Raw genomic sequence first — 16,426 nt, forward strand, 5'->3', positions numbered from 1 at the left:
CCATTTATATACTGCCTTCTTAAAGGGAACATATTTTTTTTCTTCCAGACCTTGTAAAGCTGCCAAATGAAATAGATTAGGCTCTAAGTAAATTTACCCAGGTTTGTTTAAAGTAGTTTAGGTAGAACAACTATTTATTTGTGTTTTCAAATCTGGAAAAGGATTGATGATATAAAAATAAGGATTGTTACCTGTTCTTGAACCCATAAACAATAAAAACAAATAAAGTACTGGTTAATGTATACTACTTCTAAAGCAGTATAATAGTATTTGTCATGCTTCTATAATTAAGATTTTCATTCATATTACTTAATGTAAGGTGAACCATATGAAATTGCCAATCTTCAACCATTTTCAACTTATAAAAATGGAAAAAAAAAAAAAAAGACAATTTATAGTTTTAACCTGGCATGTGATTTTAGAGGCTCTTAAATCCACTTGAGTTTTAGTGACTGTAAAATTCACCTTCATAGTAGCTACTTTCAGAGAAGGCAATGGCAACCCACTCCAGTACTCTTGCCTAGAAAATCCCATGGACAGAGGAGCCTGGTAGGCTGCAGTCCATGGGGTCATGAAGAGTCGGACACGACTAAGCGACTTCACTTTCACTTCTCACTTTCATGCATTGGAGAAGGAAATGGCAACCCACTCCAGTGTTCTCGCCTGGAGAATCCCAGGGACGAGGGAGCCTGGTTGGCTGCTGTCTATGGGGTTGCACAGAGTCGGACATGACTGAAGCGACTTAGCAGCAGCAGTAGCTACTTTGCATATAAACAAGTAAATGTTGAATGTGTATCCCCTTAGTCTGAAATTTCTCTAAAAATAATGTGCAGTTGGATGAACTTCAAATGACAGGGGAGTAATTATGATGCTTGGTGAAAAAAGGAGGATACAGATTATGTATTGCTAGTGTAACTAATGGAGAAGCCAATGGCACCCCACTCCAGTACTCTTGCCTGGAAAATCCCATGGATGGAGGAGCCTGGTGGGCTGCAGTCCATGGGGTCACTGAGGGTCGGACATGACTGAGCGACTTCACTTTCACTTTTCACTTTCATGCATTGGAGAAGGAAATGGCAACCCACTCCAGTGTTCTTGCCTGGAGAATCCCAGGGACGGGGGAGCCTGGTGGGCCGCCGTCTGTGGGGTCGCACAGAGTCGGACACGACTGAAGCGACTTAGCAGCAGCAGCAGCAGTGTAACTAAGCTGTGTTATAAAGCAAGAAATATGCAGAGCATTACTGCATTGTTTACTATTCTTTATGTCTAAAGATACAAGCTAGATCATATTTAAGTTTGTATATTTAAATAAGCTTTATTGAGGTATAACTTGCATATGGTTACTTTCTCCAATTCAAGTGTATGATTTGATGCATCTTGACAAATGTATATATCACCACCACCACAGTTAAGATAGAAAACATTTCCATCACCATTAAAAAGTTCCCTAGTGGCCTTTGCAGTCTCTTCCTACCCTATGCAACCTCTAGTGATCATTGGTTTTTCTATCACAGTAGTTTTGCCTGTTCTAGACTTTTAAATAATTGGATTTTTGTGTCTTGCTTTGTATTGTAAATATTTAAAATTTTCTATGTATTATTAGGTTTTGACTGCCCTTGCTAGGGGAGATTGCCCCTCCCTGGGCTCACCAATTCTTAGATACAGCAAAGGACCCAGCCTGAGTGAGCCTTGGATCTGCAAGGCAGATGGATCCCTACTCTATCTGCCCCCTCCGCCCAGGAAGCCATCTTCCTTTGCCTGATCATCCCAGGGCCGGATGCTAGGTGCCTGGGGACCCCTTCACAGCCCAGAGCCCTTGGAGGTTATTCACACTAGCTGATCCTAAACTGTACCCCATGCCTTGCCTTGCCCATCCTGAGGAAACCCCACTAGAGGCCGTAGCCTAAGCACTCCCCTCACTCTGTCGTCTGCTTCCTGACCACCCTAGTGTCTTCCCCATGTGACCCTGCATGGTGATTTCTGCTTGTAGGATTTGTTAGTACAATAAACTTTTTTTCTGAGGCTGTTTCCTCATTACTGTAAATGACCCAATGCAAAACAGGCTTTCATGTAACATGTATTGTATCCATAGTGTCTCCCTTTGTATTGCTTAGTATGCCATTGTGTGAATCTACCAGAATTGGTTAATCCACTCACCAATTGATGGACATTTGGACCCTTTTCAGGTTTTGGCTAGTATGGATAACACCACTATGAACATTTGCAAATAAGTCTGCGTGGACTTAAGTTTTCCTCTATCTTGAGTAAATACCTGGGATTAGATTCCTGAGTCAGGTTGCCAGGCTGTTCTCAAGTGGCTGTGTTGTTTCCCATTCTCACCAGCCATGTATGAGAGTTCCAGTGGACTCCATTTGATGTTGCCATTTCTTTAAAATGTATCCATTCTATTGGTTTTATAGTGATACCTTGTTCTAGTTTTAAGCTGCATTTTCCTGATGACCAGTGATGCTAGGCATCTTTGCATGTGCTTCTTGGTCATTCCTGTCTCTCTCTCTCTTTTGTGTTAGACTTTTTATATATGTGTGTGTATATATATATATTTTTTTATGGATTCAAGTTGATTTACAATGTGTTAATTTCGGGTGTACATAGATTATTTCTTAGAGTAGTTTAAGGTACAGCAAAATTGAGGGGAAATTACAGAGAGTTCCCATTTACTCCTGCCCCTATACCTCCCCCACAGTCAGTATCCCTCACCAGAGTGGGACATTTGTTAAAATTGATGAGCCTACTTCGACACTTCCAATTGATGAGCCTACTTCGACGCTTCGTTACCATCCAGAGTCCATTGTTTACATTCGGATTTATCCTGGGTGTTGTATATTCTGTGAGTTTGGACACATGTATATTCATCATTATAATATACATAATATTTCTACTGCCTTAAAAAATCCTCTGTGCTCTACCTGTTGACCCATCCTTCCCAACTTCTGATCTTTTACCATCTCTATAGTTTTGCCTTTTCCAGAATGCCATATAGTTGGAATCGTACACTATGTAGCATATTCAGGTTGTCTTTAACTTCAGATCAGATCAGATCATTTGCTCAGTCGTGTCCAACTCTTTGAGACCCCATGAATCGCAGCACGCCAGGCCTCCCTGTCCATCACCAACTCCTAGAGTTCACTCAGACTCATGTCCATCGAGTCAGTGATGCCATCCAGCCATCTCATCTTCTGTCATCCCCTTCTCCTATTGCCCCCAGTCCCTCCCAGCGTCAGAGTCTTTTCCAATGAGTCAACTCTTCGCATGAGGTGGCCAAAGTACTGGAGTTTCAGCTTTAGCATCATTCCTTCCAAAGAAATCCCAGGGCTGATCTCCTTCAGAATGGACTGGTTGGATCTCCTTGCAGTCCAAGGGACTCTCAAGAGTCTTCTCCAACACCACAGTTCAAAAGCATCAATTCTTCGGTGCTCAGCCTTCTTCACAGTCCAACTCTCACATCCATACATGACCACAGGAAAAACCATAGCCTTGACTAGACGAACCTTTGTTGGCAAAGTAATGTCTCTGCTTTTGAATTCTCCATGTCTTTTCATGGCTTAACAGCTCATTTCTTTTTAGTGCCGAATAATATTACATTGTCTGAACATACCACAGTTTATTTATCCATTCACCTGCTGAAGGGCATCTTGATTGCTTCCAAGTTTTGACAGTTATGAACAACGCTGCTATAGACATCAGTGTGCATATCTTTGTGCGGACGTAAGTTTTCAGCTTCTTTGAGTAAATGCCAAGGAGCACGATTGCTGGATCACATGGTAAGAGTATATTTGGAAGACTCCCAAAGTGGCTTGACCTTTTTTGTCTTTGAACTGACAGAATGAGAGTTTCTGTTGCCCTGCACACTCACCAGCATTTGGTGTTGTCCGTGTTCTGGATTTTTGCCATTCTGATAGGTGTGCAGGGGTATCTCGTTAGTTTCTGTTTCCTTGATGACATATGATATGGAGCGTCTTTTCAAATGCCTGTTTGTCATCTGTATTTCTTCTTTGATGGGTATCTCGTTAGGGTCTTTGGCTCATTTTAAAATCAGATTGGTTATTTTCATTTTGTTGATTTATAAGTGTTCTTTGTATATTTCAGATAACAGATAGGTGTTCTGTATTTTCTCCCAGTCTGTGACTTGTCTTTTCACACTCTTGACATATCTTTCACAAAGTTTAATGACATCCAGATTGTCAATTATTTCTTTCATGGATCCTCCCTTTGGTGTTGGTATCTAAATCATTGTTACTGCCAAATCCAAGGTCATCTAGATTTTCTCTTATATTATCTTCTAGGTTTTATGTTTTACATTTAGGTCTGTGATCCATTTTGAGTTAATTTTTGTAAATGATACAAGGTTTGTTTATAGTTTTGGGTTTTGGGGGTTTTTTTTGCATATGATGTCCAATTCCAGCACCACTTGTTGAAAAGATTATCTTTGCACCTTTTTATTTCTGATACTAGGAATCTGTGTCCTCTCTTTTTATTTTTTCTTTTCTCCTTAGCCTGGCTAGAGGCTTATTGAATTTATTGATCTTTTTAAAGGACCAACTTTTGACATAATTGATTTTTCTCTATCGATTTCCTGATTTCAATTTTTATTATTTCTTCTGTTTGCTTTGGATTTAATTTACTCTTTTAGCTTCCTGAGGTAGAAGCTTAGATGATTGATTTTAGATTTTTCTTTTCTAATGTATTCATTCAGTGCTATAAATTTCCCTGTAAGCACTGCTTTCACTACACAAACTTTAACAAATTGTATTTTCGTTTTCATTTAGTTCAAAATGCTGTTTAATTTCTCTTGAGATAGCTTCTTTGACCCATGTGTTATATAGAAATGTATTGTTTAATCTCCAAGTACTTGGGGATTTTCTAGCTCTCTTTCTGTTACTGAGTTCAAGTTTAATTCCCTTGTGGACTAAGAGCAGATGTTGTATGATTTTTATTCCTTTAAACTTTGTTAAGATGCATTTTATGGCTCAGAGCAGTCTATCTTGGTGAATATTCTGTGTGATCTTGAGAAGATGAATAGTTTATGTATGTCAGTTATATCCAATTGATTGATGGTGTTGTTGAGTTCAGCTATGTCTTGTCTTATTTTTGCCAGCCAGATCTGTGCGTTCTGATAGAGGGTTATTGAAATTTCCATCTCTAAAAGAAGGTTCATCTGTTTCTTCTTGCAGCTGTATCAGTTTTTGCCTCATGTAGCTTGATGCTCTGTTAATTACAAACACATTAAGGATTGTTATGTCTTCTTGGAGGACTGTCCCCATTTTAGCTTAGAATAATGCCCCTCTTTATTCTTGATAACTTGCCTTGCTCTGAAGTCAGCTGTGTCTGAAATAAGTATTTCACTTCTCTCTCTCCTTGCTTGCATAGTTTCTTAACACAAGTTGGATGTAATTCTTATTTATAGGTAAGGTGTATCTTTTTCTGACTTCTTTGAGGATTTTTTTTAATCTTTGATTTTATTAAAAGTCATACACCTAGGTGCAGTTTCTGAATATTTTTTTCTGCTCAGTGTTCTGTTAGCTTTCTGGATCTGTGGTTCAGTATCTAACCGAATTAATTTGGGGAAATTCTCAGTCATTATTGTTTCAGATATTTCTTCTGTTCTTTTTTCTTTCTTTTCCTTCTAGATTTCCATTACACAGATTTGACATCTTTTGTGGTTGTCCCACAGTTCCTGAATATTATATTCTGGTTGTTGTTGTTTTTTTTTCTCTCTGTTTTTCACTTTTGGCAGTTTCTGTTGAGGTATCCCCAGACTAAAGTCTTTCCTCAGCTGTCTCTAATCTACTAATCAGCCCATCAAAGGCGTTGTTCCTTTCCATTACAGCGTTTTTGATCTTTTTCATTTTTCTTTGGTTCTTAGAATCTCCTTCTCTCTGCTTACATTACGCATCTGTTCTTGCATGCTGTCTACTTTAGCCATTAGGGCCCTTAGCATCTTAATCATAGTTATTATATTCCTAGTTTGATAACACCCAATATCCTTGTCATGTCTGGTTCTGATGGTTTCTCTGCCTGTCAGACTGTTGGGTTTTTTTTTTTCTTTTTGCCTTTTAGTGTGTCTTATAATTAAAATAGGAAGACATGATGTACTTGGTCAAAGGAACTGCTCTTACAGGTCTTTAGTAATGCCATGGTAAGGTGTGGAGGAGGGGAAGCATTCTGTAGTCCCCAGAATAGGTTTTAGCCCTTCAGTGACCCCGTCCCTCTGGGTTGTGATCTACACACATGCTTTTCAGTTTTTTCCCCTGCTTTGGTGGGAAAGGATGCCTAGAGTATGCTGGAGTTGGATGATATCCCTCCTCTGGGTCAGTCAGGCTCTGATAAAACCCCAAGAGGTCAGGCTCTGGCTAATTGGTTTCTCCTGGGGGCAGACTTTTTTAAGAACTGGATACCCTAGTCTAATTCAAAATCGTTCCTTTTCCTCTCCCCCAGCCAGAAGCGTAAGGGAATTTTTCCTTTTACTTACCGTAAGAACCTGGTCAAGCTCCCAGATAATATATATAAAAGCACGGGGTCGCTGATGAGTGGGTACCCCTGGAGTTTGTATTTCTCAGACTCGGCAATGCTGAGTCTCTGGCAAGTTGTCAGTTTCAGTGTAGGTTTCTCTACCTCAGCACTGGTTGTTCCATGGAGATGTTTGCTGGTGGGTTTCTGCTTTAGTAAGTTGTTGCTTCTTTGTATTTGTCTGTCTGTCTCCAGTTTTAGAGGCCCTATGAGTACTTCTGTCATGGATTTAAGAAGAGTTTATTCAGCTCTTGTTAAGACAAAGTGGTGACTTCCTGCTTCTTACATGGTTTATGGGATCTTAGTTCCCCAACCAAGGATTGAACTTTGGGCCCTTGGCAGTGAGAGCAGGGAGTCCTAACCACTGGACCACCAGGGAGTTCTCCTTTCTGTCCTTTAAAGTAGTTGTTCTGTTGTCTTCTGGTTTGCATTATTTCTGATGAGAGGTTGATATTAAATATTTATGTTTATCTTTCTTCTTTTGAACAAAAAGTCTCTACCCTCCCCCTGATTTTAAGATTTCCTTTTGGTCTCTGATTTTTGGTTCTTTGATTATGAAGTGCCTTAGTATGGTTTGGTTTGGTTTAATTTTTATTTTATATTTTACAGTTGATTAACAGTGTTGTGTTAGTTTCATGTGTGCAGCAAAGAGATTCCATTATACATATCGATTCTTTTTAAATTCTTTTCCCATTTATGTTGTTAGAGAGTATTGAGCAAAGGTCTTTGTGCTATACAGTGGGTCCTTGTTGGTTATGTATTTTAAATATATAATATGGTTTTATTTTATGTTTCTAATGTGGGAAGTTCATTTAACTTATATATGTTTATAGTTTTTATCAGTTTGGGAAACATTTTGATCTTTTTTTTCCAAATACTTTTTGTCCCCCTTTTGTCTCTTTTCTGAAACTCAAATTATGTGTACAGCTTGATACTGTCCCATTGGTCACTGGTGCTGTGTTATTTTTTTCAACTTTTCTTTTTCTCCCCCTCTGTGCTTTATTTCAGATTTTTTTTTTTTTTTTTGCTGTGTCTTCAGGTTCGTACATCTTTTCTTTTGCAGAGTCTAATATGCTGTTAATCCAATCCAGTGAATTTTTTATTTGAGATATTGTAATTTTCATGTCTTAGAGTTCCATTTGGTTAGTTTTTATACCTTCCCTCTTTGCCTCATCATGTCTATGTTTTGTTATGGGATATATTTCTAAATAGCTGTTTTGATGTCCTCATCTACTAATTCCATCATCATCTTATTTCTCCGTCTGTTTCTAATGATTGATTTTTAAATCCTGATTGTGAGTCATTTTCCTGCTTCTTTAATATCTGGTAGTTTTTGACTAAATGCTGGACATTGTGTATCTGATGTGTGGGGGTGCTCTGTTTCATTGTATTCCTTTAATGAGTTTTGGACTTTGTTTTATTGCTTACTTAGATTACTTGTGACCAGTTGGATCCTTTTTCAGGTCTTGTTTTTGTAAGCTTTATTAGTGCAGATACAGAACAGCCTCTCGCCCCCTTAAAAGCAGCATCCTTTTCAGGATTCTGCTATTTGCCGCTTTTTTTAACAAGGGCTTTCTGCTGTAGATAGTAGAACCACAAACTAGCTGTCTAACCACAAAACTAAAGCCCTCGCTGTCTGGAATCCAGGAGTTGTTCAGCTTACTGTTTTCTGAGAATTCTTTCCCCAGCCTCCACCCCCACACACAGATCGTTTTTCTGCAAAATATTCCAGGGAACTCCTCTGCAGACGTCCAGAATTCTCTCCCTGTGCAGCACCTTCTTCTCTTCTCTTTTGCTCTTCAAATTCTTACTGCCTCAGCCTCTTCTGAGCTCCAGTCTGTCTCAACAATTCAGCAGGATTTTGGGGTTCTATTTTAGTTTCCTTTCCCTGCATTGCAGCTTGGAAATTTCCTCCAGGCAGTAAGCTCTGGCAGTTGTGGGGCTCACCTTGTTTTTCTCTCTGAGATGATAGGTCTTCACTGCAGTTGTCCAGTTCTGAAAAATTGTTTCATATATTTTGTCCAGTTTCCTTTTGGCAATTTTCTTACTAATTAATCTGTCATAGCCTGAAGCAGAAGTTCCTTATAAATTTTATACTTTGCAAACTTTTTAGAATAATCAGAAGAGATAAAATCTATCCTTTTATGTTTAACCAGTTCGCTTCATCTTCATACTCCCTCTCTTGGGTTTGTATTTGCTATAGAGAAAACTGATTTCATGTTCTGCTGAAACTTTAGTGCGATATGTATTCTTAAGTTATTTGCAGGTGAGTGCATATCTCAAAGTACAGGTCATGCTAGATTTTACATTTTGTCTTAATATGTTGTAAGGGGGTGTGTGTCCTTGTTTTTGTTATTTATTAACTAATTTCTGTCCCAGAGCTGAATGGCCTTCATTCTGAGCATTATAAGTGATACCCCTGTCTCTTTCTACATACATATAGCACTGAAATAATTGGAGAAACTAAGTGACTTTGGTTTAAGTTGCTATGGGTATGTTTTCCTTCTCTAGATTTATTCTCTGTCTAAATACATTATATCAGATCAGAGCAGTCGCTCAGTTGTGTCCAACTCTTTGAGACCCCATGAATCGCAGCACGCCAGGCCTCCCTGTCCATCACCAACTCCCAGAGTTCACTCAGACTCACGTCCATCGAGTCAGTGATGCCATCCAGCCATCTCATCCTCTGTCGTCCCCTTCTCCTCTTGCCCCCAATCCCTCCCAGCATCAGAGTCTTTTCCAATGAGTCAACTCTTCGCATGAGGTGGCCAAAGTATATACAATTCTTGTTTTTGTCACTTGTAACTTGACTCAGTATTTGTTTGCTACTCTTCTCATCTTGTTGGCTTGAGTAATGCTTGGTTTAAAAATGTAACCACATAAACAGTATTTGACTTGGCTGCTTCCCCCCCCTCCCCCCCCCAGATGGTATAGCTGTATGCTGGGAAAGAAATGCAGCCTGGCTCCTCTGAAGGAAGAACTTCGCATACAAGGGGTAAGGCTTTGTCATTACTATTCCGGTGTAACCACTTTTGATGGTACTTGAAGTATAGGATTTTCCTGTATACCAAAAAACCCTAAATGTGTTTTTTGCTTATTTTTGCTTGCCCATTGCTTGTTTAGTGTTTTTAATGATGTAATTTTGGAGCTAATAGGGACTTTTTGCAAATCATGAAAATACGGCCTTTTTTTTTTTTTTTTTTTTAAAGGCCTAAAATGGAGACTACATAGCTATGTCTAGCCAGGCTTTGCAGGCTCTCTTTCCTAAAAAAGAAAACAAAAGAATGTTTGAATTGTTTTTACCAGTAGTTCTCTGAAGGGCTGCATTTTGAGTGTTTCATATATCTAACCTCGAAGCTGGAACTATAAATTGTCTCTCATGTTTCATGGGAGGAAAAAAGCCTACAACTTTGTTGAGATGGCTGGACGGCATCACTGATGCAGTGAACATGAACTTGGGCAAACTCCAGGAGATGGTGAGGGACAGAGGGGCCTGGTGTGCTGCAGTCCATGGGGTCGCAAAGAGTCGGACACGACTGGGCGACTGAACAACAACGATTGAGTCACTGGTTATTAGGCAGCTGGGCATAGCTGTTTTTGGATGGTAGCGTTTGTTAACTGATAAAAAGAAAGACCAACCTATAATTTAAAATGAGGCAGCAGCCAGAAACATATTAGTAGAACTAACAGAATGATTTGACGCTGTTTTTTGGTTTCAGGTTCCTAAAGTCACCTATACTGAGTTCTGCCAGGGTCGGACAATGAGATGGGCTTTGGCTTGGAGTTTTTATGATGACGTAACAGTACCAGTAAGTTGAGACCTTCCTTTAGCTTTGCTGAAATCCAGTACATGGTGGGTTTTACTAGGTCATAAATCAACTAAATCTGTACTGTCTTGTTTCCCTGAAGTTTGCCCCAAATGCTTACATCACAATGGAGAGGTTGTGAACCAGGCACAGTCTTGGAAGGCTGTCTGTGGTGACCATAAAACCTTTCTCTCTGAATCTGTGCAACTCAGTGATTCTGAATCAGCAAATGTAAATGAGTTGGAAATGCATCTTTTAGCAATTAAAAAATTCAAATACAAACACCTTGTGGGTATGATTTTTCTGTTGGACATTCCCGAAGAATTGAAATTGAAGTCTGTTTTCTTTTATCACTGCTGTCTTCCTAGAGTAGCTGTCTCCTAGGGTTCCTGTGGATGTAGAAATTGCCATTTGGGATTGCAGGCTTTTGATGTGTAAAACTCAGAGATCATTCGAGTAGAGGGTCCTGTCTTGACTTTCAGATGAGCACTGGAATATTGATGAGTTTTGAAGCTGGGTGATATAGTTCATTATCCTATTTTGTCTCCATTGCATGTGCTTGGCCGTGAACATTCTTCTGTAATTTTATGATCCACAAAATTCTCATTGTCCTCTGTGGTTGCTGCTATATGCAAAAGAAAAATGTTTTTGAACTGGTTAGCCGGAATAATTTTTCTAGGCTACGTAAGAGGTGGTAACAGAATAGCGTCTGTTTGTTCTCACTTTTCCCCTGCAAGAAGGATTGACTTCTGGTTGCCTGGAGCAGTCTGCCTTACTGTTCATGCACTCGTTGCTCAGCTTGAGCTGCCCCTGCCCGCAGTATTTATGGAGGCCTCATACCTGGGCTTGTTCACCGTCTCCAGTCCCCTGTCCACACCATAGGCTTGTCCTGGGTGCTCCTCTCCCAAGGTCTTGGCCACGCTTTGTCTCCAGAGTCTCTCTTAAGTGTTACTGTAACTGTGAGCCTCTTTCCTTCTCCTGTAGGGCAGAGGAGTAGAGATGTGCGGAAGTATGAGGGGACCATTTGCAGATGTTTCTGAATACATGAGCTCAGATTTGAAACTGAGCCTTCCCTTTCTGTACTCTGCAGCTAGGTGTGCTGCTGGATTGAAATAAGTTTTCCCAGTCAAGTCTGAATGGCCTGCCTGATGGAAGCCCAGACTTGCCTCTGTGCCATGCAGTAGGGTGTTCCAGAGGTTAGTGTTTGAAATACTCACTGATTACCAAAGATGGTTGTGCTTTTTTTGACCTCCCTGAGGGATTATCCTTTCTGTCATCCTCTAGAATAAGAATACCAGGGCTTTCCCAACAAATGGTTAAAATTGTTAGTAATGTCCCAGCTTATCCCTATGCAGACACTTAACAGCTGCAGGAAAATGCAACTGCACCTGTTTCCGAGTGCTTTCTGTTGAACCTGCTTTCCGCACTTGTTGGCACCACAGGCAGAAGAGCTGATAATGAGCTCTGGCACCCTCCAGGCCATCTCAGGGACTAGCGACACCCTTGCCCTCTTGGATTAACAGCTATTTCAGATCAGAGTATCAAAGAGCACTGTGTTTCTGTGGTAGTAAAACCAGCTTACTTTGAAAGGGAATCAGCTAAGCCTTCCTCCCTCCCTCCCTGTCTTTTAGGTCATCCTTGAGCCCTGTTCTTAGCTTCAGCCACGAAAGACTGCCTCTTGCTAAGGGCCCCAGGCTTCTGCCATGCCAGAGTACTCATCCCTCCACACCACTGCCCCCAACCCAAAGCTGTTAATAATGCATCCCCAAGTGTTCCATTAGGTACACTTAAACTGCTACAGGGAAAACGGCAATTTCTGATTTGTGGTAACCCAGCAACAGTTTCTTAGCACTGGTGCCCTTGATCAGCAGCTGCTTTCCCAGGGGTCCCAGGGCACTCGGGAGGGCTTCAGTGGGCTGCCCTCTTGGTTCTCCTTCTCGCTACCTGGACCTCTCCCTACTCCCTGCTTTTTAAAGTGGTCACCTCATTCTCTCCTCTTGCTCCTGCGAGCTACGGAGGGGAGGGAGGAGCATGCTGCTTTAGGTGAGGAGAGGAAGCCAAGGACTGGAGCTGGTTAAGCAGAAACATTGACCTACTTCCCTGCCCCACCCCCATTCCCGCCTTTTTAGGATAAATGTGCAAGTTACTATGGCAACTTCTGTTTTCACTTATCTCAGGCCTACTGGCTTGCTTCTGTTGGTGCTGAATGCTGAAAAATTCGTATTTGCTGCTGATTCAAGTGCCCACACTAAGCCCATTCCTCTTGTCGGGATTTATTTTAACAGCCAAAAGACGAGTCCTAGTGTTGATAAAATTGTGTCTGTTCATTTCCGACTGATGACAAATATAAGGAAGCATATCATAAGGACTGTTCGTTACAGAATTTTAACAAGCCGCTTAGAATGCCTCTTTGTCTGAGCTTCTCGCATTGCTCAAGGCATTATTTTAGCTTTGCTTTGCTTTCAGATGTTTGACACTTGTTAAAAGAAAAAGGGGAAATAATGTGACTGTAATAAATGGTATGTACTCTTGGTCTGAGTATTGCCCAGGAGCTCTGGTTTTAAAAAATGAGCCCCCTCTGTTCAACACATTTCCTCTGAGCCTGGGTCTTTCTTGTCCAGGGAGTCATAACTAGAGAGCTTTCTGGAGAACAGATGGAGGGAAGGGGTCACATTAATTAGGTAGCCTTGTTAGTGTCAGAATGGGGTTCTTCTGACAGTGTTCCACTTCCTAGTCCACATATACTCAAACTAATTTCAGATAGAGGAAGGATTCTGTGTAGGTGCTCAGGGGATGACACTTGGAGACAGGTATCAGGGTGGTACTTCAGGGCTCTCTCTCATTTTAGAGATCTCATCAGCAGATCTCTGATCTGCTTTTGTCAGTATTATGTATTGATTTTATTTATTGAGAGGATTCTCCTGTTAAGACATGGTTAGAGGGGATTCTCTGGCAGTCCAATGTTTAGGACTCTGCATTTTCACTGCTAAGGGTGCCGGTTCAGTCCCCTGTTGGGGAACTAAGATCCCATAAGCTGCTCAGTGTGGCAAAGGGCAGGGGGAGGAAGGACATGGTTCGAAAACCAGTAGAATACCAGACTATAAATTATGCTGTAAAACAGATGTGATGGTTAGGGATCTGAGCTATTTAGCAAAACCAAAGCTAAGGTTCCTTCTTTTGTTACTTTTCTTATTGTGACATTCATTGTGATAATACCAAAGAAATAAGATAGTATTTCCTATTGCTTACAATGATTAGCTTTACGAAAGAGAAGTATGGATACGAAAGTTCATATGAGTGAGTACTGAAATGAATGGTAGGAACCAGAATGGTGGAGAATTAGGCCATTCAGAAAAGAAAATGATTCAGTCTGGGAGGACTTCATGGAGGAGGAATTGTCAATGTCTGACTCATAGTTGGTGCATAGAGTATTTGTTGAGTGTTAAAAGGAATATGATGTAGAACTTCTACTAAGGAACAGCATTGCAAGCATAATGTTAATCGGTATAGTAGATTTCAAGCACCAGAGATAGTCTTTGTTGTGATGTGAATGCTTCACACACATTATGTTATTTTATTCAAACCTGACAATACCCCACTTTTTAGATGACGAAATTGGAGACTCTAAAAAGTCAGGTTGAAGCCTTGCTTAGTCTGACTTCACAGCCTAAGCTCTCAGTCAGTGTGCTGCCCAAGGACTGCCCTTTGTTCCATTCTAACCAGGTATTACCTACTCAGCAGCCCCTCAGCACCTTGCTATAAATCCATCCCAGCCACCTTTCTTGTAACGGTCACCTGGGTTCATCCTGAGCTCGCCTTTCAAAGAAAGGATGGTTCCTCAGTGGCTCCTTGTTTCTCCCAAATCTGTTTTTTACTTCCCTTCCATCCTAATCACTACCTGTTTTCCTGATTGTGCTGCCTTCTACGGCGTTAGAAGTTACACAGTCTTCTTATGATGCCAGGGTCATTGCTGACTATCATTACAGCCTTTGGTCACAGCCCTTTCTCTGTCTGATCCTTTCTGTGGACTTCCCTTCACTACAGCCCAGCTCAATTCTAACTTCTGCATAAAGCCTTCTTAACCAATTCCTTCTTAACCATGCAGCCTATAGAAATCTCTCTGGACCTATCTTTATATATATTTATTTGTCTGTGCTGGTCTTAATTGCGGTATGCAGGATCTTTAGTTGCAGCATTCAAGCTCTTAGTTGCTGCGTGCGGGATCTAGTTCCCCAACTGGTGATCGAACCGTGGCCCCCTGCATTGGCAGCACAGAGCCTTAGCTGCTGGACCACCAGGGACGTCCCTGGATTTATCTTTCAGTTATTTGTATTCTGCATGAACTTACTTCTGACATAGTTTGTTCTGGTATTTTGTTTAACAGTGGCATGGTGGATTACCCTAAAACTATTGCCGAGTGTATAGAAACTGTCTAGGTTGAGCAGGCTACTTCTCTAAGTTTTTGTTTCTTCATCTGTAAGCTGGGGGTTACTGATGGTACCCACCACATCAGGTTTTGAGAATTAAATGTATATAACACAGTGCCTGATACATATAGTAGGTGCTCAGTAAAATGTATTGTGTTACGATTTCCCACCGTTCCCTCTCACCACCTCTGTCTGATGTCCCAGTAATGTTGAGCTGCCCTCATGATTCTAAAGCAAATCTTAGAGTGTATTATTTCATCTATAACTATTTTTATATTTATTTACAAAAGGTGTTTCATTTTACTTTGTATTTTTAGGGATTGCCTTTTTTTGTATGTGCTATTTAGTTTTGTTTGGTAATTGTAAAAGATACTCATACATGGTTTCAAAATCAAATCTCAAAAAGGATACTATTAGAAGTCCAGCTTCATTCTCTTGTCTCTTTCACCCCAATCAATTCCTCTTCTCCTTGGGTTACTATTTAAACGATTTTTTAATTTATCCTCCCATTGTTTTTAGTGGGGTTGGTTGTTTTAATATAAGAAAATACACACTTATAGCCACCTACTTTCTTAGATAGGTAGTAGCATTCTACATAAACTTTTTTCCTTTTTTTTTTTTACTTTGTATTGTTTTTCCATATATCTAGGAATGATTACAGGACATTTTAAAAACAGCAACCAGTCAGATTAGATAACAATAGAAATGCCACTGGCTGTTAATAAAGAAGCCACACTTTTAGAGAGCAAAATACTTAGTCCACTTCATGGCATCAGAGCTGATACACATATGAAAAAGGCAAGATGATCTGACTGTCCATCCCCGCGCACTTCTTGTGTGTATTCCAGCCAGGTGTCAGTGTTGGCCCCTTGGCTTCACTTTTCCATAAATAGTAGCCTGCGCTGAGTAACAGCTCACAGACACTCGGCTTGTTCCTGGAGGACCTGGAGCGGTAGCCATTCACAATGTGGCAGGGCAGGGAAGACCCGCGTATGGTGGGCAGGAGCACGCCTTTCCCCTCAAGACCATCCTGGAAGCTGCTCTGTCTTATCGAGGAGGCTGTGGCTTCATGCCAGCAGATCTTAGTGAATGACCCTCTTCTTGTCCTGCAGATATGAGGGAGATCTGTGTTCTATCTTAGCCATAGTTAGCAGCAGAGCTTCAGCAGAATGAGAATGCTATACAGATTTGTATCAGGTTACACCTGATTTGAAAGTCTTCTGACTGGTTGCACCACTGAGGTCTAGAAATTAAAGGAAGAGTGAAGATTTAAGCAATTTAAAGACAGCTCTTAAGACTCCACACTCCCAGTGCACGGGGCCTGGGTTTGAGCCCTGGTCAGGGAACTGGATCCCACACGCTGCAACTAAGAATCGCACGTGACAACTAAGACGTGTGCAGCCAAATAAATACTTTAAAAGAAGAAACAAAGACAGCTCTGTTAGGTAAAGCATATTTTTAAAATGTGATAACTGTTTTTGTCCAATTCATGGTTTCAGTGTGGTAACACTTGGAGCTCCTCCCATATTGATGGTGATTCATTGAATCCTTGCAGTGTAAAAGATACAAAGCCTGTGTTCTCTGCAGAATTTACAACTACCCACTAAACTTTCACATTGTAATTTCAGCTGGGTGATACAGTAGTTCATCTTCTAACCCAAAATC

The 16,426-nt window shown here is 40.7% G+C and overlaps 1 protein-coding gene across 5 annotated transcripts in view; it reads left to right on the top strand.

The window, feature by feature from the left end:
• METTL16 (methyltransferase 16, N6-methyladenosine) overlaps nt 1-16,426 on the top strand; it is a 70,760-nt gene that overhangs the window by 43,551 nt on the left and 10,783 nt on the right. For all 5 annotated transcript variants that reach the window (XM_045164917.1, XM_045164919.1, XM_045164918.1 and 2 more), the window contains exons 7-8: nt 9,454-9,523; nt 10,248-10,337. In XM_045164917.1, the coding sequence (XP_045020852.1) occupies nt 9,454-9,523; nt 10,248-10,337 (160 nt within the window). The remainder of the gene's footprint in view (nt 1-9,453; nt 9,524-10,247; nt 10,338-16,426) is intronic.

This window comes from Bubalus bubalis, chromosome 3 (assembly GCF_019923935.1).
Source record: "Bubalus bubalis isolate 160015118507 breed Murrah chromosome 3, NDDB_SH_1, whole genome shotgun sequence".
NCBI lineage: Eukaryota > Metazoa > Chordata > Mammalia > Artiodactyla > Bovidae > Bubalus > Bubalus bubalis.